Source organism: Schistocerca piceifrons, chromosome 8, assembly GCF_021461385.2.
Source record: "Schistocerca piceifrons isolate TAMUIC-IGC-003096 chromosome 8, iqSchPice1.1, whole genome shotgun sequence".
Lineage (NCBI taxonomy): Eukaryota > Metazoa > Arthropoda > Insecta > Orthoptera > Acrididae > Schistocerca > Schistocerca piceifrons.
This window is the reverse complement of record NC_060145.1, coordinates 447,295,171-447,316,534: the sequence shown is the minus strand read 5'-3', so window position 1 is coordinate 447,316,534 and position 21,364 is coordinate 447,295,171. Positions and strand designations below refer to the sequence as shown.

At 42.3% G+C, this 21,364-nt stretch overlaps 1 protein-coding gene and 1 pseudogene across 1 annotated transcript in view; one reads left to right on the top strand and one right to left on the bottom strand.

The window, feature by feature from the left end:
* LOC124712437 (atherin-like) overlaps nucleotides 1-10,800 on the bottom strand; it is a 54,383-nt gene extending 43,583 nt beyond the window's left edge. The window contains exon 1 of the mRNA XM_047242731.1: nucleotides 10,454-10,800. Coding sequence (XP_047098687.1) covers nucleotides 10,454-10,800 — 347 coding nt within the window. The remainder of the gene's footprint in view (nucleotides 1-10,453) is intronic.
* Nucleotides 452-569, top strand: LOC124712883 (annotated as a pseudogene).
* Nucleotides 10,801-21,364: the final 10,564 nt, after the last annotated feature.

Below are 21,364 nucleotides of genomic sequence, written 5' to 3'. Positions count from 1 at the left end.
CCCTCTTTTCATGCTACCGTTCTGATCCTTCATAATCATTACATCACTGTAATAAACGAATGACACAAGATTAATGATATCAATTTGAGGAAAACTGCCAAAAATGACAGGAAAATAAGGAAACTGTGCGATTCCGCAGATCTTTTCTCAAATAGCACAGAGCCCATTTTTTGAAACTGTGATTTTCCGCTGCTCCGCCGTGTTTAAGCCCTGCGCCACACAGCAGGAACGAGATGTGTCCTTCGCCAGTGTCGGAAGCTAATGACAGACGGTGCATCGATCATCGCCTCACCCACGCAACGTGGGGGCCCGCCTGCTATTCGGCAATCGCTTCTGGGACGTCGGGCGTACGGTGCCTCTGACAAAGTCGAAGCCTTCTAGGACTCCAGACGCACGGTAGGCGACGGATTCGCCACACGCAACTTACGACGTGCCATTACGTTACACCATCGTCAACGGCCATACCGTGTGGAATACACCGATTCTCGTCCGATCCCCGAAGTTAAGCAACATCGGGCCGGGTTAGAACTTGGATGGGTGACCGCCTGGGAACAGGTGTGCCGCCGCTCCACTGAGTGCCAGGTAGCCGAGGGTGACGGGCCGCCCCGCCGAAGCCGGCAGACCAACGGACCGACCCCGCACCGCGCCAGCCACCTGCGGTGTTCGCCGCGCGAGCTGCAGCGCTCATCGCCTTTGCGAGTGCTGATCTTTAAGTAGAAGGGGCAGGAATAAAAGTAACTGTTTCTGGAAGCTATGGCAACAGTAAACAGTGGTGACGCAGTGCAATGCATGTTCGACCGGAATTACGAAAGGGCAATTGCATTTGAAATTCGTAACTGCATGGTTTGAAAATCCCTGTCGAAAACATCACCGGGTTGCAGCTAGATTTTGTGCTGCATTCACTTTTTTTGTAAAAGCAGGCAACCAAGAAGAAGTAGTAACAGTAGCGAAGACAGGCAATGGGATTTGGAAGCTCAACAACAGGGATGGGACCGCCAGTAACGTTACGATACAGCAATCTCAGTATGGTATTAGAAACGTATCTACAACTTGTCATTTGAAGTGCCGGATGAGGGAATCATGAAAACTTTCAGACTATAAGGAAACTTATTCAGACTAACAGGGAAATCTCGTCAGATTCCGACAGCACGGTTCCATTAGTTAGAAGGCTGACAGGTGAACTATCACCTGTGGCGGCCGCTGAGGCATTTAGTGGCGGTGCCAAAAAAAATTACTTTGGTAGCATCAAACATATTACGGAATTTTATCAATAATTCATGTATTTCATAAGCTATTATATCAAACAAAACGTATAGGGAAATAGAAGTAAACACTTACTACAACAGCGCCCTTCTTATCCACGTAAGAGTTTGATATATTCTTGGAGAATACGATAGCAAGCGTTTGTATAAGAAAGAGAGAGAGAGAAAGAGAGAGAGAGAGAGAGAGAGTGGTTGCTTTAGCTATCTTCTTCGCATGTCTGCATGAGATATAAAACGTAACACTAACTCCGAAACTCTCTCACACACAAGTGCACGCGCGCTCACACCTATCAACAGCACAATTCTTCACTGCTCACAGGGTGTGTGTGATCAGTTTTACGTAGCAGTCGCAAGTAGGGGGTGTCTTGATGAATGGTTGCTTTAGATACCGGTGGAGATAGGGCCTGAACTGTCACGTTAACAACACTGCCAACCTCGGCTAACAATTGCGCTCTAGCCGTTACGGATCGGTTTAGTGCTCGCTCCGCTTTGCTTTGAGTTGTGTATGCTGATTGCTCTCTGCCCTCGTTTCAAAATAAGGAAAGCAAACAATGTTGCTCTGTCACAGGGTTCGAACACAACTCCCTCAACACCAGATGTAATCAGCGATCCATACGTCCATTGTTACATCGGTGCTGCGTCCCCAGGGGCAGCCCTGTGAGAGGGAGGGGTGACTTGTCCCCCCACTCCGCTCTTCTCCCCTCGACAGCCAAAAGTCCTCGTTTCTTTTACGTTCGCGCCCGACTGCCAGAAAAGTGTTCGCTACAACACGACTGCCAGTACGAGAAATAATAGAGCGTGTATAAATTATTCGAACTAGTAATCTGGATTTTCCGAAATTTAATCAAATTACCAACATTCAAAACTAAAAGTATTGTACTCACCAAAAGCATCAACTCCATGACTTTGGAAAGACAGCTAATTACTAGGAACCGTGCTGGAAATCCATTCGTCACTCCTTCTTGTTGGCAGATAAATCTGTCACTCTCAAACTGAAATCTTCAATGTGACACACGGACTTTTCACAGGATAGCATCCCAAAAGGCACTCAGTCGGTCTTCTTTAATGGTGTTTCGTAGGTACGTTTCTATTCTCTTCAGCACTGAAAAGCACGCAGCTCACCCTTTAACTTTCTTTTCTCCAGAAATGTATATGTGTGTATAATTTCAAGGTATTTGTCTGGAAAATTTGTGAAACTGATTTACATCAAAACAAGTTGGCTGCAATGAGGTGTCCAGTGAACTGGAAACAATTTTATTTCAGAAAGGATGGCATCGCACACTCCCAAAGCATCCCTTTCTTTATGCCCATCTAGAATCCGTTGCTTCTTGGCAGGCGTCGTTTCATCATTTTCGAAATTAAACTCGTCAAGGATGGAGTCGATGTCATCTCTGATGTTTAGCATTACCACTTCAAAGTTCTGGATGTCTTGGTTTGTTTTGGTCGGTTCGGTTATCTTCTTCTGAAGCTGATTAAAAAGTACGTCGCAAAAAAATGGTTCAAATGGCTCTGAGCACTATGGGACTTAACAGCGGAGGTCATCAGTCCCCTAGAACTTAAACCTACTTAAATCTAACTAACCTAAGAACATCACACACATCCGTGCTCGAGGCAGGATTCGAACATGCGATCGTAGCGGTCGCGCGGTTCCAAACTGCAGCGCCTAGAACCGCTCGGCCACTCCGGCCGGCAGTACGTCTCAGGCATTATCTTATAGAAAAATGATAGCCGGAAAATGAATTCGTTATCTTGCAGTCTTTGTTTGTACGAACCAACTTCTTCAACAGTAGAAAATAGTTTCATTCTCTCACTTGTTTTTGAAACAGTGAATATCTTATTACGCTGAAACATCTTTTACTACTCGCGAATGGTGACTACATCTCGTGACACACACATGGGACAAGCTTTTTTGAATAATGCTAGGCACCACTTTTGATCTCTGTGGCGAGTTAGAAAAGAAAGTTGATATACCAGATAGATGGGCAAAATAGACGCGGGCTTTGCGATTAACAGAGGCTGCCATAGACATAATGAGGTTGAATTGCTGCGCATAACAATGAATGTAGTTTGCATTTGGGTATTTGTCTTTAAATAATTTCTGAACCCCATTCGACTTCCACTCATAACGTTTGCATCGTCGTAACTCTGAGTTATTAGTTTTGCTCGATCAACAAAAATGTTCAAATGTGTGTGAAATCTTATGGGACTTAACTGCTAAGGTCATCAGTCCCTAAGCTTACACACTACTTAACCTAAATTATCCTAAGGACAAACACACACACCCATGCCCGAGGGAGGACTCGAACCTCCGCCGGGACCAGCCGCACAGTCCATGACTGCAGCGCCACAGACCGCTCGGGTAATCTCGCGCTGCTACTCGGTCACCGCCAATTAATGGTTCAATTTCTTTTAGAATACTCTCAGCCGTAGTACGAGCATTCTGACATTCTGAACTAACAACGTTCCAAAATCTTTAAACGGTTTTCCCTCAACAACATAATGCAAAAGAATAGCCAATTGAAATTCGCAAGACACACATTTGATTTCCTCTGCGATTATTGCAACATACTCGGCATGTTTTATTCTTTACGAACTTCTTCATGGTACACTTCCAACATGCGTTACAGTGACGGTACGAATTTCTCCTCTTTACACGAGGCATCACAACAACGTTTCACCAGGCAACGCAGGTCAACTGTTGTTTGTGTATGAGAAATCGGTTGGAAACTTTCCTCATGTCAGCACGTTGTAGGTGTCGCCACCGGCGCCAACCTTGTGTGAATGCTCTGAAAAGCTAATCATTTGCATATCACAGCATCTTTTTCCTGTCGGTTAAATTTCGCGTCTGTAGCACGTCATCTTCGTGATGTAGCAATTTTAATGGCCAGTATTAAATATCAAAAAAAGCTTTGCATCACGTCGGTTCCCTTGCTCGTGAAAACCACACATAGCATGTTGTACCACCACACAGCGATACCTTCAGAGGTGGTGGGTCCAGATTGCTGTACACACCGGTACCTCTAATACCCAATAGCACGTCTTCTGGCATTGATGCATGCCTGTATTCGTCGTGGCATACTATCTACTATTTTTAAAGGCACTGTTAGTCGAGATTGTCCCACTCCTCAACCGAGGTGACGCAAAGCTTTTTTTTAATGTGTGTATATTCTTTTCTACACGTTTGTTCTGGCTGTCAGTTGTTTTTGTCTATATTGCAAATCTAATTTCTGCTGAATGTTGGTTTTGCCTAGATATGAAAGATAAAGTACACGATTAATGTGTTGCTTTGACATTTCATGTAGTTCCATTTTAAACAATATGTGCCAAATTTCAGTTATTCCTGTCTTACAGCGATGAACATCTCCCCCGAAATAACACACAAGGAAAACAAAAAACAGTGTTGCTTTCTTCACAGCCACAAATCCATTTACTCTTTTGGTAAATTTCTGGATTGAACTTACGGCATCGTGTTTCTGTTTGCTGCTGCAGACTCAGATTCTAGAGTGGCCTACATAGTGTTTTTCATCTGAATTTTTTCACTGTGAGTCCTGTCGCTAAATAGCGTTTCTAATAATTCATTTATTTTGTTCATGTTAGCTATTTTCACAGTCAACTGAATTTTCTCTTAGAAATAACACTGTGCACACAGCTTTATACGGTCAATTAACTGGCCTTATAATAACTACAACGCGTTTGTACAGAACTGTATTACATGATCGCAACGAATATAAACAGAAATACTATACCGATATTTGGAAAACAGATGCTCAACAGGTGTTGAATACGTTAGTTTTTTTTGTTCTGTACCAATAAACCTGCTGTTGTGAAATATACCAATATTGAAATAATGTCTCTCAGTTTCAAAATCTAAGGGCATAATTGTAATCAAATTATACAGGGTTATTACAAATGATTGAAGCGATTTCACAGCTCTACAATAACTTTATTATCTGAGATATTTTCACAATGCTTTGCACACACATACAAAAACTCAAAAAGTTTTTTAGGCATTCACAAATGTTCGATATGTGCCCCTTTAGTGATTCGGCAGACATCAAGCCGATAATCAAGTTCCTTCCACACTCGGCGCAGCATGTCCCCATCAATGAGTTCGAAAGCATTGTTAAGGCGAGCTCGCAGTTTTGGCACGTTTCTTGGTAGAGGAGGTTTAAACACTGAATCTTTCACATAACCCCACAGAAAGAAATCGCATGTGGTTAAGTCGGGAGAGCGTGGAGGCCATGGCATGAATTGCTGATCGTGATCTCCACCACGACCGATCCATCGGTTTTCCAATCTCCTGTTTAAGAAATGCCGAACATCATGATGGAAGTGCGGTGGAGCACCATCCTGTTGAAAGATGAAGTCGGCACTGTCGGTCTCCAGTTGTGGCATGAGCCAATTTTCCAGCATGTCCAGATACACGTGTCCTGTAACGTTTTTTTCGCAGAAGAAAAAGGGGCCGTAAACTTTAAACTGTGAGATTGCACAAAACACGTTAACTTTTAGTGAATTGCGAATTTGCTGCACGAATGCGTGAGGATTCTCTACCGCCCAGATTCGCACATTGTGTCTGTTCACTTCACCATTAAGAAAAAAATGTTGCTTCATCACTGAAAACAAGTTTCGCACTGAACGCATCCTCTTCCATGAGCTGTTGCAACCGCGCCCAAAATTCAAAGCATTTGACTTTGTCATCGGGTGTCAGGGCTTGTAGCAATTGTAAACGGTAACTTCTGCTTTAGCCTTTTCCGTAAGATTTTCCAAACCGTCGGCTGTGGTACGTTTAGCTCCCTGCTTGCTTTATTCGTCGACTTCCGCGGGCTACGCGTGAAACTTGCCCGCACGCGTTCAACCGTTTCTTCGCTCACTGCAGGCCGACCCGTTGATTTCCCCTTACAGAGGCATCCAGAAGCTTTAAACTGCGCATACCATCGCCGAATGGAGTTAGCAGTTGGTGGATCTTTGTTGAACTTCGTCCTGAAGTGTCGTTGCACTGTTGTGACTGACTGATGTGAGCGCATTTCATGCACGACATACGCTTTCTCGGCTCCTGTCGCCATTTTGTCTCACTGCGCTCTCGAGCGCTCTGGCGGCAGAAACCTGAAGTGCGGCTTCAGTCGAACAAAACTTTAGAGTTTTTCTACGAATCTGTAGTGTGTCGTGACCATATGTCAATGAATGGAGCTACAGTGAATTTATGAAATCGCTTCAATCATTTGTAATAGCCCTGTATATAGCTATTTATAACGATATTTAAGTGTATTATTTCTGTATTCGATTTAATTAAGCATTAATTTGCGTTTAGGAATGCATTAGCATTAACGTGCAGAAAGATTGTAAAACTGGATTACAAGAAGTTTGCGCCCCCATGTATCGTGCTTCTATAGGTTCTGCACTCAACTGCTCTCTGGCGGAAGGAACATAAAGCTCTGAGCCAGATCAGCTGTGGCTCCTTCCCTGCCGTAAGAAGCGTATACAAACCGACGGCCGAGCCTTTCACACAGAGCTTACGAGGCCAGGCAGTGCCAATATGCAGTTTGCTCCAAGCTTCAGAAAACTACCACGAGTGTGCGCGCGGCGAAACGCGCCTCTTCAAATCAGAAAATACATACTCCGAAACAATGTTTTATGAGCAATTCGCATAGATTTCTGACTGTTCATAACATGTGCAATTCATTGATATCGAATGACTGACTAGTCCACGTAAGGAAGGGATATTAATAATTTCCTTTATCATGATTACCATGCTAGAAATACGACTATGTGCTATCAGCACAGACCCAGCCACAATTACAGTTTCTCTCTCTGTCCTCGTCATTTCTGTAACACACAAATTAATAAAACTGTGAACTATAAAAACTTTGCTAACGTCGCCTGGTACAAAGCTCAGTAAGATTTTACTGCGTCTCTCTCTCCCAATATATCGGGAAATAAATACCGTCTGCATGTTGGCATCAACTACCTGTGATGATCGCATTAAATATGCATGTAATGGTCCACTGGAGCAGGCTACCAGTGATGAAAGTGCTTCTACGGACCTATGTAAAGTTTCGTTACCTGTAGTGGAGGGAGACCACACCGACTATCAAATGCACAAAATCCTATGACCAGTACACGGGCTTTTCAGTTCTACAGTGTTACGCTTTCTGGTATAAATGCTGTCTGCAGTTTACGATCATGCCTCAGCATTCAAGCACATACTTGCATTTGATCCTATGGAAATGTCTTTTAATGATTACAGCCACTGGTGAATCATATTCGTAGCACTCTCGTATCTCGAAACGAGTCAGCAGATGGGTTCGAAAAAGCTAAGCACCCCATATACTAAAATCCAATGTGGTGCCAGACAGTCCGACTGCATCTTGTAACTGTGCCTCAGTCTCTGCTGCTGACTGCATATAACTTCCTTTCGGTAGGCTGTTGGGGGTTTGGACATTTCCTTCAGATGAACGGGGTTTTTGGTTGTGTTAGCATTTGTTAAATGCTCCTGACTTTACTTAGTTTCCTAACGGTTATGCTGTGTTGTTTTCTCGACTCTGCAGTTATTGCAGGATTGCTTTGGGTCTTTTGTAGGGTTCCTGCACTTGGGGGTAATTCCAAAGTTATTTTATCAGAGGATTTTCCGAGTTGCTCGCGGTCTCGTAAAACGTGGGCGCGAGTTCTCGGAATCTTCCTTTCAGAAACTTTATTCCCATTGCCTCCTGTGCGTCGGCTGTTAGGAGTCTGGTTGGGACATGTAGCGCGCGTTTTAATGCCCTGTTCTGAATCCTTTGCAGCCTCACCATGTGTGTTTTTCCTGCGTAACCCCAGACAGGGCAGACTTACTCGAAAATGGGCCGGATTAGTGTGCAGTAGTAAGAGTCTCACTCCTGTGGTTGCCGTGAGGCTGTTGGTCATGTTTAGGAGGGGGTAGAAGGTGTTCATTCGAGCGCTTTCTCCTTCTCTGTGTTAGCATTATTGCTTGGGTTTTGTCGCTATTTATTGTGATACGCTTTTCTTGACCCAAGTTTCCGTTTTATCGAGCAGGTTTTGTAGTATATTAGTGACGATTCTTCTGTTGCTGCTGCTTGCGAAAAACGCAGTGTCGTCAGTGTACTGCCCTGTTTGTGTCTGTGGGGCGATGTACAGGTTGTACAATACTGCGCCTAGCACCGACCCCTCTGGGACTCCTGCGCGTATGCTACGCTCGGTGGACTTGGTGTCGTCTACTTTGACGCTAAAGGATCTGTTGGATAGGTAGCTACCCAGTAGTTTAACGATATGGCCAGGGAACCCTAGTGTGTACAATTTGTACAACGATCCGGTGTGCCACACACTGTCGAACGCCTTGGCTACGTCTAGTAGCACGAGGCCACAATAGCCTTATGTAGGCTTATGTAGCGGTGTCGACCACTCTCATTAGTTGGTGCAGTGCTGAGTGCCTCTTACGGAATCCGAGCTGGAATTGGGGGAGCAGTCATTCTCTGCATATGTGTTGTTCTATACGAACCAGTGGGAGGCGCTCGTATAACTTACTGAGCGTGGAGAGTAAGCTTATGGGGCGGTGGTTCTGGGAGAAGATGGGGTCTTTCCCTGGCTTAGCGATAGCGACCACTTCGGCATGTTTCCACACTTTAGGGAAGTTTTGTGATCGTGTGATCTCGTTCAAGGTTTCTGTAAGTTTTTCTATCGCTAGCTGGGGCAAGTTTTTAGGCAATTCATTGGTGAGGAGATCGTGGCCTGGGGCTTTCTTGGTGGGCAGTGATCTGATGTCTTTGACTACCTTCTTTGGCGAGAAGGTAGGTGCATTGTCAGCGACATCTTCTGCCGCGAGAAATGCTCCTAGTTGTTGCCTAACTATTCTTTCATGCTCGCGGTCTTGTGCCTCTGCTGGTGTGAACTGTTTTTCGAATACGTCGAATACGTGGGCGCTGAACACTACTCCTCTCTGTCCATGCAGAGGCGGTATCCTCGCGCGTCCATCAGTGAACTGCTTGGTGCTTGCCAGAGGCTACTGTCCTGCACTTTTAGTGTCGTGAGGCGGTTTGACCATTGCTGGTTTCTGTGCTCACTGAGCGACGCCAGTTCTTTTTGTAACCTATTGAGCAACCTCCTGGTGTTGGGATTTCGCTTTAGTTTCCATTCCTTCGCGACCCTGTTTTTGTGTCTGATCTGGGCAACCAGCTGGGGTGGCAATCATGGGTGGGGGAAGGGGTTGTATTGGGTCTGGGTGTAGCGCCCTTTACTGCTTGTAGGATCGCTTCGGTAAAACTTCTCAGCGTTTGATCTACGTTGCCTAGAGGGGGCGGGATATTTGCAATTTCTGCTGTTTCAGTTTCTTCGAATTGTTCCCAATTTATGCGCCTATGAACGGTAGGACGTTGGGTGGGCGGTGGCCACCCGCCCACTTCGATTTCAAAGATTACGGGATTGTGATCGGATGACGTCCTGGTCAGCGAACTCGCGGCCACAAAACCTGCGAGACCTTTCGTAACAGCTATGTCTAAAACGTCTGACCTGTTGCCGTTCAGGGGGAAGTGTGTGGGTTCCTCTGGACCCCACACATGTAAGTGGTGTGTGCGCGCGATCCTTTTCAATTGTCGGCCCGCTCGGTTTGCACACCTGGAATGCCAGTCTGTGTCTTTTGCGTTGATGTCTCCCTCAACTACGAGCTTGCCTCTAATTTGCGATAATTTTGCGATGTCGTCTTCGTCCAAGGGGCGTGTGGGAGGACGGTATGCCGCAACCTCAGTTACCGGACCTGTGGCTGTTGTTACGTCAATTGCTACTGTCTCCAACTGCGTCATGTCTGGTAGATATACTTGGTGATGTGGAATCCCCCTTTTAATGTAGGCTGCTACCCCGCCCCCTGCAGTTGGTCGGTCTCGTCTGTAGCTGAGGTACTTCGGTGCCTTTACTCTGATTCCTTGTCTCAGGTGAGTTTCGGACACCATGCATACATTGATGTTTTCGTCCGCCAGGAACTCTCTGAACTCGAGTGCCTGTTGGACGAGGCCATTAGCGTTAAACGTGCACATTTTGAGTCGATCGTATTTCGGTCATGATTTTCTCGAAGCTCATGCTCACTGACTGCATGAGCATAGCCATAAGTTGAATGATTTGTGTGAGGGCAGTGGAGAAGTTTTGTGCTTGCGTATTTGTGTTGTTGTCGACTGGTTTGGGTGTGTGTGTGTCTGTTTGTGCGGTACCTGTTTGGTGCCTGGTTTGCTTGTTTTGGGGCAGTCTGTGGTTGAGGCGAGAGCGCCGCTGCATATGTGGTGGGAGGGGTGTTGTCATTGTTGGCGGGTGCGTTTGCTGCCGCTGGTGGTTTGTCTACAGCAGGCCTGCTGCCTTTCATGCGTGGCTCAGCGTTTGTGCTGCCGTGCTTTTTGGTGGGATTTGTGTTGGCCGTGGCCTTCGCGTCCCCTTGTCGGCGCTCGCCTGCGCGCTTTTGTGCGAGGCGGCCCAAGTAGGTGGCTGTATGTCCTCCGCCGCGCAATTGAGGGGTTCGTCTTTCTCCCGTTTGCAGTCTCGGGAGGCCTGGTCCCCTGCGCATCGTTCACATTTCGGTGGCATGTTGCAGCTTGCATTAACGTCCCCTATCATTTAGCAGTTAAAGCACTGAGCCGCCCTCGATCGTTGCTTTAGTGGCTCTGGAATTACACACCAGTGCAATCAGTCTCTGTTCCTGGAAAATTTTTCTGTGTTGGAGAGAGTCCACTAATGAGTGGCTACATAGAGTGGGTTTTCTTGGCTCGAGCCATGTCGCTTGACCGATCGTACGTCGTAACCTTGTGTGGTTATGGCGGACATTATATCCTCTGGGTAGGTTGCTTTGGTAACGCCTCTGAATACTGCTTTCAGTGGTTTTTGCGCTCCAATGGGATAGGTGTAGTGTGGGACATCTTTTTCTATGAGCGCGGATTTTCTGGTGTTGTAGTCCTCTAGGGTTCGTGCCGTCAGTTTGATCTTATCCCCTCCTGCTGACTCGGTCTGGAAGTGATCGCCATCTAACGCGTCTTTAATAGTGGTGTACCGGTCTTTGTATGCGGTGGGGAATGTGGCCACTATGGGTGGGAGTCGGACGATTTTCGGCCGCTGTGTAGCGGTCTATTGTGGGGCTGGGGCAGGTGGATTTTCCGCGTCGCCGGTGAGTGCTGCAAATCTATTCTGTGTTGGCTGAAGGCCGGTATGTGTAGGTGGTACGGTGTGGCGGGTGGTTTTGCGTGCGAGTTGGAATTCGCCGTCCTCGCCCTGTGTTGTGTCTGTGGGGGGGGGGGGGGGGGGGGGTGTTATTCCTACATTGCTTGGGATGTCGGGGCTTTGTAGGGAGAGGGTTTCTGTTACCGAATCTGCTTCTACATCTGTAGTTCTGAGCGAGCTGGGTGTGGTGTGTTGGGTTTCCCTACTGGGGCCAGCAGTCTCGTTTGTCCCTTCGCCACCGCTGGGGCCTGTTTCGGGGTCGGTTGTGTGGGGTGCTTCCGGATTGTTCTGTATTCTGAACTGGGGGAACAGTGGTAGCGTGTCGGCACCTCTGCTTCCTTTGGTTTTGCGCGCAGATGACTTTGCGCGTCGTTTGGTCCGGATTTTGGCTGCTATTTTTCCTGTTGTTTTCGCGAGAATTTTTTCTCTATTTTCCTGTTGTGGGGTTAAGGAGGATTTTCCTTTCAGGTCTATGTTTTTCTGCTAACTCATTCCTAGCCTTTTCCCTACGTCGTTCGGTTTTCATGACACTCATCATGAGTTTACGTTCCTCTTCCGGATCTAGGTGGGGGAGGACGTTTTGGATGAGCGGATCTCATAGTAGGAAACCTAAACCTGGTCTATCAGTTCGCCCTATGGTGAACCCTGTCTCTGAGGACCTCATCACCTCTAGTGTGACCGTGTCTTCCACGTCCGGGGGCGGAAACGGAGGCAAAGTCAAGGACTGCCTAAGGAGTGTTGAGCGCTGCCTTCGTTGACACCGTTATACGTATCCAACAGCGCACCAACCCTAAAGCCCGTCTCACATGGAGCAAGGTTCGCCGCAAGTTTGCGAGATGGCGTGGATGCATGCCGGCTTGCAGGCAAAGGAACCGGCTATCTTCCATGCCGAAGCTCTCCCACGGTGCAAGATCGGCAGCATGTTGTATCGAACGAAGATGGCTGTTTCAGGTACAGATGTTCAGAGCAAACTGCCATTATTAGCTGTTTTGGTGCTAAACGATGCAGAAATCCATGCTAATGAGAGAAGTAGAAAGAAAGAATGGACGAAAAACTGGATTAAGAGGAGAAACGCTGGAAAAGGTGTGCACTCAATGCTTCATAAAGAGTGGAGGTTGTTCGCATAACACCTACTTTTGTTTGAAAAGTATCACCATTTCATTACTGTTTGACGTTGTAAATATACCAATAATGACTGTTACATACGACTTTATTTCATAGGATAGAAGATCGTACATCCTTTGCAAATTTTATACGAATGGATGTATTGGTATTTGAAGAACTGTTTTCTATGGTTTCGCCTCTGATTCAGAAGAAAGATACGGAGATGCGTCAGGCAATTACGGCCCGGGAGAGGTAAGTGCATTATTATATGTTCGAAAGAGAAAATTAATTTTTATTTATAATCCATCGTGATTTAACGATCAATCTGAGACATGTTTAATATTCGTCTCTAGGCTTGCTGTCACACTGCGTTTCCTAGCGCCCGGAAACACAAGGATTTGGCCTATTCTACACGAATAGCGAACAACACGCTCTCCCGAATGATACCAGAGACTTTGACGGCCAAAGCAAGCGTGTTAGGAGATAATGCGATACAGGTAAGCTCAAGATAAATGCTATAAGTATTTGCTACGATTTTCTTCTTGGTATGGCACGACTGTGAAATAAAATGTAATTTGCAGTGTCCACGTGATCCTGCCGAGTGGAAAGTAATAGAAGATGGGTTCCACAGCCTCTGGAAATTCTCGCATTGCATTGGAGCACTTGATGGGAAACGTGTCAAGTTTAGGCCTCTGCGCTCTGATGGTTCATCATTCAGAAACTACAAAGGTCACGCAGCATAGCTCTTTTAGCTCTAGTGGATGCTAATTATAAATTTTTGTTGGTGGACATTGGCAGAAATGGGAGAATGAATGATGGTGCAATATTCAGAGAGAGTGCCTTGTTCATGAAACTCATGGATGGTTCATTAAATTTGCCACCAAAGTCTCCACTTCCAGGTAGTGACATCTGTGTTCCCTACATGTTTGTGGCAGATGATGCTTTTGGTAAACGAAAATTTGATGGAACCATATCCTGAACGTGACATGACACCTGAAAAAAGCATTTTTAACTACAGAATTTGTAGAGCACATAGAGTTGTGGAAAATGCCTTTGGCATAATGTCAAACAAATTCAGAATTTTGTTGCAGACTATTCCACAATCTGTTTCCAAAGTAGAGCTCTTTACAAATGTGTGTTGCTTGCTACATTATTTTGTACTTGCCAGAAACTCTCAAGGAAATATCCCTCCAACTGTAGATGAATTACCATGTCTTCCTGGCATTGCTGCTCAGAGTGCAAATTATAGTGCAGCCAATGCAAGAGAAGTGAGACAAAACATCTGACATGGTATTTCAATACTGTTATTCATTGTTTCATTTTCAGTCCTTTGGCATATTGACAGTGTTGTGTGTGTGTGTGTGTGTGTGTGTGTGTGTGTGTGTGTGTGTGTGAGAGAGAGAGAGAGAGAGAGAGAGAGAGAGAGAGAGGGAGAGAGAGAGAGAAATATAAATTTATATGTATCTCAAGCAATGATGGGAACCTGTGCAAGACCTTGCAAAAATCTGATCTTATTTTGTATAACAGCTCCACGATCAATTACCTGGGACATGTAGAGAGCCACTATTATGAAATAATATTTTTCTTTGATGGTTATGCAAAAGGTATGAAAAGACCTACTAAACATTTATGTATCCCAAATTAACAGTTTTGGAAGATAATTTTGTGCTGACTGTATTTGTGGTAGTAAGGTACTGCACAATATTTGTTACTGATGTCTATGCTTATTTTTATTTTACTTATTTATTCACTCATCAAAGGATCATCAACAGTTATCTGGTATTTGTGACCATAATACAATGGAAAGACATAGTTTGTAAATATACACATAAGTATGCTTTTGGGATAGGACAGCTGGTTGGTTGTGGCCTTGACAGAACCTTGATGAGGGTAACATCAATCAGGATGGTCAAATAGGGCATGCTCCAACCTCTAAAATATGAGGTTACGATTTTAACAGTTGGACTGGCTCATCTGTTTAGCCTCTATTGTACAATGTTCTTTGATTTAAGTACTGTCTGCTCCAGATAACTTTTAATACAAATGTGGTTTTACTGTTCACTTTTGACACAGAACAGCACTTAGTGATAACTCTGGATCACAAATTTGCTGCTTTACACAGTGCTCTAACTTTAGTCTGCTTGGAAAACTGGCTCCACACTGGTAGACATACTTCTGTTCCCACCTCTGACCTGAGTCTTCATCCCCCGTCATGCACTTAAGATATTACCACAGGATTACAGTATTTTACGGTGTCGAGATGATGTAGTTATCCCATATCACTATTAACCACTTCCATTAACACTGTATCAGTGATTCCTAACCTTTGTGAAACAATGTTTCTACATGGAGTCAGATATTAGCTACTACCCTTGCACACCAATTTTTGTTGCTAATACTTTTTGATAACCTCTTGTTTTTGTAGAATGATGTTGGTATTCTCATAACAACATCTTAAAATTGGTGCATTGTAGTCCTGTTTGTAAGCCACTTAATTTTTAAACTCCTTGCGTTTGAAATACCAGTAACTAGAAGCCATCACTTTGCTACTGTTCTGTGTGAGAAGTGAATAATAATAATAATAATAATAATTTGTGTGGCACAATGGCAAAGTGCCTTTCTTTTAATGTGATGCCACTTCGGCAACTTGCATATTCCTAATCTAATCCTGTTATCAAGATGGGACATGTTGTTATTGGCAGCTCCTCACATCACTAAGAGGGGAATGCTACACTGAAGGCAAACTGAAAATTTTTGTGGCCTGAACAGGCTTAAATTTTGCTGCCTATTTTCAGGCACACTATCACTAGCCTCCTTTAGCAGTGTAAGAACTATTACCTACTTTCTATTAATTTTGATGTATGTTTGAAACTGGAAAGAGAATAATGAAGCAATATATGGTTAAGAGAACTATGTACAACTCTTAGAATATATTTACATATTTATGAGGTCTCAATTTTGTCGTAGATCGCTGCTACAAAGTATGTGCAAATTGGATGGAATATGTGAGGCACATACTCATACATTCGTTTCAGAAAATGTGACCTACATCATATCGTCACACATTAGCTGTAGTATTTGTAATTCATTGTACTTAACGATATGTGTAATCACAATTAGTTGTACAAAGTAGTAATGAGTTCGGAATTAGTGACTGAAACAGTTGAACCCATCTGTTTCTACCTCTTGGATGGTAATTACCCTCTAGATTAGCAACCACTGCTCCAGGCAGTTTAAGATTGTATAGTATGAATTACCTATGAAGAATGTATTAGCTGCCACTTGAAACTGATGTATTTCAGTATTCTTCTTCCCCTTCTTGTGTAATTCTAAAATCTTATTTTTCTCCATGATAAAACATACTGTTAGAGTTTGTTGGTAAATTTAGAAACAAACTTTCCCTTTCTGTTTTGCTATGTGTAGAACTCTCAGTGAAATAATGTTTTGTTAGATATACACAATAGACTGATGAAAGTATTCACTTGATGCAGTAAGAATACCCAGTATTTTAAACAGTTTCATACAGTGAAAGTGACTGCTACTTCTGGTTTTTATTCGTATTGGATGTCACAGAGTACAGTAAAGTGAACTACACTCATTATATGCACACTCTTTAATGTGGAATATTAAGAATAATCATTTTAATGTACTGAAATGTATAGTTATCTGTATTAAAGAATACAACCAAAGTCTCAAAATATGGTTTCCATTTTTTATCAGTTGCATAAAACTTTCTTAATCAGTGTGCATGCATTCAAGAATATTGTCTGTTTTTCTGCATAAGGGATTTTCTGCTGTTCGTTTCTGGTTTTCTGTTCCAGATGCAGCTGCAGATACACCAACTACATGATAGGATTCACGTTCAAGAATGCTTGTGAAGTGTTATGAAGAAAATACTGTTGCAGTTCATGTGTCCATATTTAAAAAGTGTACAGAACAAAGCAGCCATGTAAAAACTGACATTTTTTACCCTGTGTCTGTGGATTGAGCTAACTGTAGCCATTAGATGTTATGGGATTATTTGTTTATTAAGTAAATATCAAGCCATCCTCACTTGGATTTTCGTGTTTTCCCCTTGTCACTAAGGTGAATACCGGGATGACGTCTCGAAAATGCCACGGCCGACTTCATTCATGAATGTGTCACATTATGTATTTGTCTAATACAGTTGTTAAATTTTAATAGGCAAATACAATGCATAAACAGAATTGGTTAAAAATGTTACTGCTTATTTTACTCCTGTTTCCTATCATGTTAAATTCCTATTGTAATTACTTGCCATGCAGATGACTTGTATCTCTGTGTATTATTTAAATATCCCATGATATTTTAACTGTAATCCATTTCTTAAATACAATCATATCATTAGATATCACAAAATTCCAGCTGCTATTGTTTGTCACATAAGTACATGCTTATTTTCGAACTCAAACTATGATTGGCTACATATCTCAACTACTGCATTTATGGGTGATACTCTTGAAGTAATTTACCTATTAAGAGATTTAGAAATCCTTACTATTGAGTGGATTCAGAATGGCATATTTAAATTTGTTCTAGTGAAACAGCCTGATCTAAATGTATAGTTGAGTGCAAAGCTTTCATGCAGGCTATGCTACTACATGGGCAAGTCTCTGCATAATGTTGTTACAAAATATCTCAAAGTACTTGGGTAATTTTGCTTCAAATTTTTACACTGTCTAATGAACATTTGGGGGTGTTACTAAAAGTCTATAGCAAGATCTTTACCAATATGTTTTGTATTTTTACCTGATACATTCATATTGACATAGGCTATTTTTCCTCTTTTTTGTAAATGTCTTAAGGTTTTCTGCATAAAGTTACTGCAAGGAAGAAATTGCTATGCCGTGAAAATGTACAGCTTAATCTACTCACACAGTGCTTCAACCAACTTAGTCTGGCATTTCTACCATTATGCAAGTTGTTTCCCCTATCATAATTCTTCTTACTTATGTATAATCAAATTGTATACAGAATGTGCTGCTTTGTTTTAATCATAGCAATCATATTTACAGGGAAGAGGCCAGTTGCACTTGTGGGTTATGATTATAAAACTTTGTAATCCTATTCCTACGCAGATTAAAATTGTGAAATGTCATTGAAATTATTGTCCTAAAAAATTCAGTAGCAGAAGTCTTTAGAATACTCTGTATACCAGTTATCTGAATGGATGCACTTACTCATATTGAGACATTCCAATCAAGGCTCAAGATCATACAGTGCTAAGATAAGGATGGGGAGAGAGGAGTGCTTAAGATGTGTATCCAATTCCCACACATATTTTACAATTGTCCAGCATTTCTGGGTTTGCTAGTATATAATTATGTTACAGCGATTATACTTTAGTCATTCCCTTCAGACAATGAGAAATTTCTATTTCACTAAATGGCCTCTTTCCTGCATCAGTGTACTGTTTTACTTCTCTTTTTACTATTTTACAGTTCTCCTTACTAGACATAGCTTATATGGTTTCTTTGACAGTCTCTTATGTTGACTGCAATGTGGCCACTAGCAGCAATAGCCAAGGCTCTGCTGTGGCTAGTGGAACCCCATGGCAGCAAATGTAGCAATATTAGCGGTTTAATTTCGAAATTGCTATTGATAATTGTTCTAGCTATTTCTTATATATCACTTTCTTATTTTCAAGATGCTGATACTTCATGAACATAGGTTTCTTTGATTTTAGTATTGCATTTAATTACCTTCCTGGAAAATTGCTTTCAAAAATGAAAAAAAAATGTTTAATATGAAATATGTTGATAGTACAGCTAGCATTAGGATTATTAGAAACCTCACGAGTCAACACTACAGCTTTCGGGTCTAGTGTAGCAGGGGATACAACCCGTCAGCTTTGGACAATGACGTCACAAGTCGCCAGAGAGCAGTTTACCATTTTCGCTTTTGCTGTTATGTTTCAGTTTCGTTTTTTTACTGATTGCTTAATAAAGTGGATCTGTTTATTCTATCTCGTGAGATTTTTTTTAAAAAGCCAAAAAACACTTATCAGCTACTGAAGGGAGCTACAACACTAAGAAGAATCGCTTCTCGTTTGGCGGCTTGTGACGTCATTGTCCAAAGCCGACGGGTTGTATCCCCTGCTACACTAGTCCCCAGCTTTCTTTATCTACGCTTCCCTTTTTGCATGTGTCATTAGACTTTTATCATTAATTTCCATTAAATCTTTGAGAGTGCATTTACTGTTGGTAAAGTTGCTGTTCAGCTCCATGAGGAAACGCACATAAATCATAAAAAGGATCTTGCTAAACAACTGATTTCTGATTCAATTAGCTGAAATATTACCTTTAAATTTGGAGCTTCATATTCATGTTAAGTGCAGTAAGTGGACAAAGGACCTTATAGCACTTCTCGCATTTGTTTATAGTTACCCTTAAAACAGACTTCTCAAAGCAGTTCAACAAAGCATTGTAAACATATGCATAAATTAAATCTCAGAAGAACTATACAAATGTCTACATCATTCCACCTCAATAGAATTTATGTCATTAGTTTAAAATAATCTTCTAGTCATTGCATTGCTGAAGAAAAGGCTGAAATTTATTTTTCAGAGCCAATTAAATTCTCTCTCTTAAGCCTTTCATAAAATTTCAGGTTTGAGATAAATAGAAGTCTCACAGCAGGGAAAAAACGTTTATTTTATCAACATTTCATATGGTAGTGGAATGATATGCTATAAGTAAATGGCATAATTGAAGTAATGGAGTGACAATTTTATAATTCAATGACTGGCATATTTCTTTACTGTATGTTGCACAACAAATAAAGATATTGTTGGCCAAAATGTTAGTCAAAATTAAAGGGAACTTGGAAGAAAGGAATAAAGTAAATAATTTTAAATACCTTTTATTTTCAATTATATGCTTTAGCTTCATGTACTTATAGGGACAATAGTGTCTGTACATCATGAAAATCACAAACTTTTACAATAAACACTTGCATGCAGAAGCACTCGAAAGAGTTGTAGGTGCTGTGTGTCTTGATCAACCATATACAACAAGCAAAGAATACTATACCAAAATGCACAATGTATGCAATCAATTTAAATTGGGGCACACAATTTCATTTGAGTTCTGCATTTGTTTCTGTAGGTCTTTCAATTGTGCCTCTGTTGTTATGTTAACGAGGTCTCTTATTAATTGCATCCTGATTTCACTGCTATTTATTTCCTTTGAAAGGTTACCAATGAATACCATGCAACTATCCATTGTTAACTCTGCCGAGGGTTGTTGTCGGTCTTGGGTGACACATATTTTATTAGCTATTACTTCAACAGCACTCGTGTACCCATCACCAGGCCTCTTCCTTCTTCCATCCCTGCTTTGAATGGGACGGCGACGGTGGTACTTCTGCACATGGTTCCACAATGCAGACATCATTCAGCACATCCACATCAAGACTATAACAGTGTTCCATGTTTTGATATGGGCATGGCTGTATATCCACACTTTGAGAAGAGGAGAGACTGCATGTCTGTAAATTGCAAAACATTCTGAAATTTATTGCAATACTATAACTGAATGAAATGCATAACATCACAATGAACAATTGAGCATACTGAAGTTTTGTAAATAATGTAAGAAACAATTACTACATAAGGGGTAACTGCTATTTAAATCACATTTTGTTATTATAAAAGTGGGGGGGGGGGGAGGAGTGTTCTTTGCCTCAATTTCTGGGAAACTGAGGCAACTTTTTCCCTCTGACATATTTGATCAAAATAGCTCCACAATATTTTCATTGCTGTCGTTTACACCTGAAGCTACTTGGGATGAATCTTAACACATTGAAAGGAATATGGCTTAAGAGATTAATGTTGTTACAGTGCGTATGGATGCAAACAAAAGCCAAGAGCACACCAATATGCAAATTACAATGTACGCAAAATCTGAAAGAATTTCAGTAATCCATAACAAATGGAACATTTGCTAAAAATGTCACAAAATGCTTCTGAATCAGTGAAAGGTACTAGTAAACAACCTGATAGAAGGAAGGAAATATGGAAGCGTCCGATCCCACCCGTCTGCTTTCACCCATGACGTCACGAATATGGCGGAAACAAAAACAAACACACACACTTTCCACAAGAAGCCTAATGACACTAACGGGACAAGCGCGGGAAATGGGGTGTTTTGGGTGGGGGGCAAACTAAATATAAACAAATTTAGACGCCTTGCGTAGCTACAACGTGTAAGTGAAGACAGCCATGCATGAATACCCACCCACCTCCCCAGGGGTCGTAACCCCTGCAACCCATAGAAGATAAAGATGCTTCAGTAGCTGATTAGTGTTTTTTGTCTTTTTTAAAAAAAACTCACGGGATAGAACGAACAGATCAGAAAGATAAATATAATAAACTAAAACAGAAATTCGAGGAAACATAATTAAAATAAGTAATAAGTGTTTTTAAATTAAAAAAAAAATCTCACGAGATAGAACGATCAGATCAGAAAAGTAAATAAAATAAGATAAAACGGAACTGGAGACAGCCACACTCAAACCAAACTCCGCGCCGCCATGACGTCACACACGACAACACCCTTACGTCACGGGTCAAGGCCGACGCGTTGGATCGGACGCTTCTGTCGACCCGAAAGTTCAGATGAAGACTGGGAGTCATACAGAAGAAATAAAACCATATCAAAACTACAGAGAAAACTGATACCTGTCCACAAGCAAATTAATCCACACTAGGGCTACTTTGCTCCAGTTTTTAAAAGGTTAAAAAATTTTAAAAATATTTCCTTCAGGGTTTACTATGCTTCTTAAATAGATTG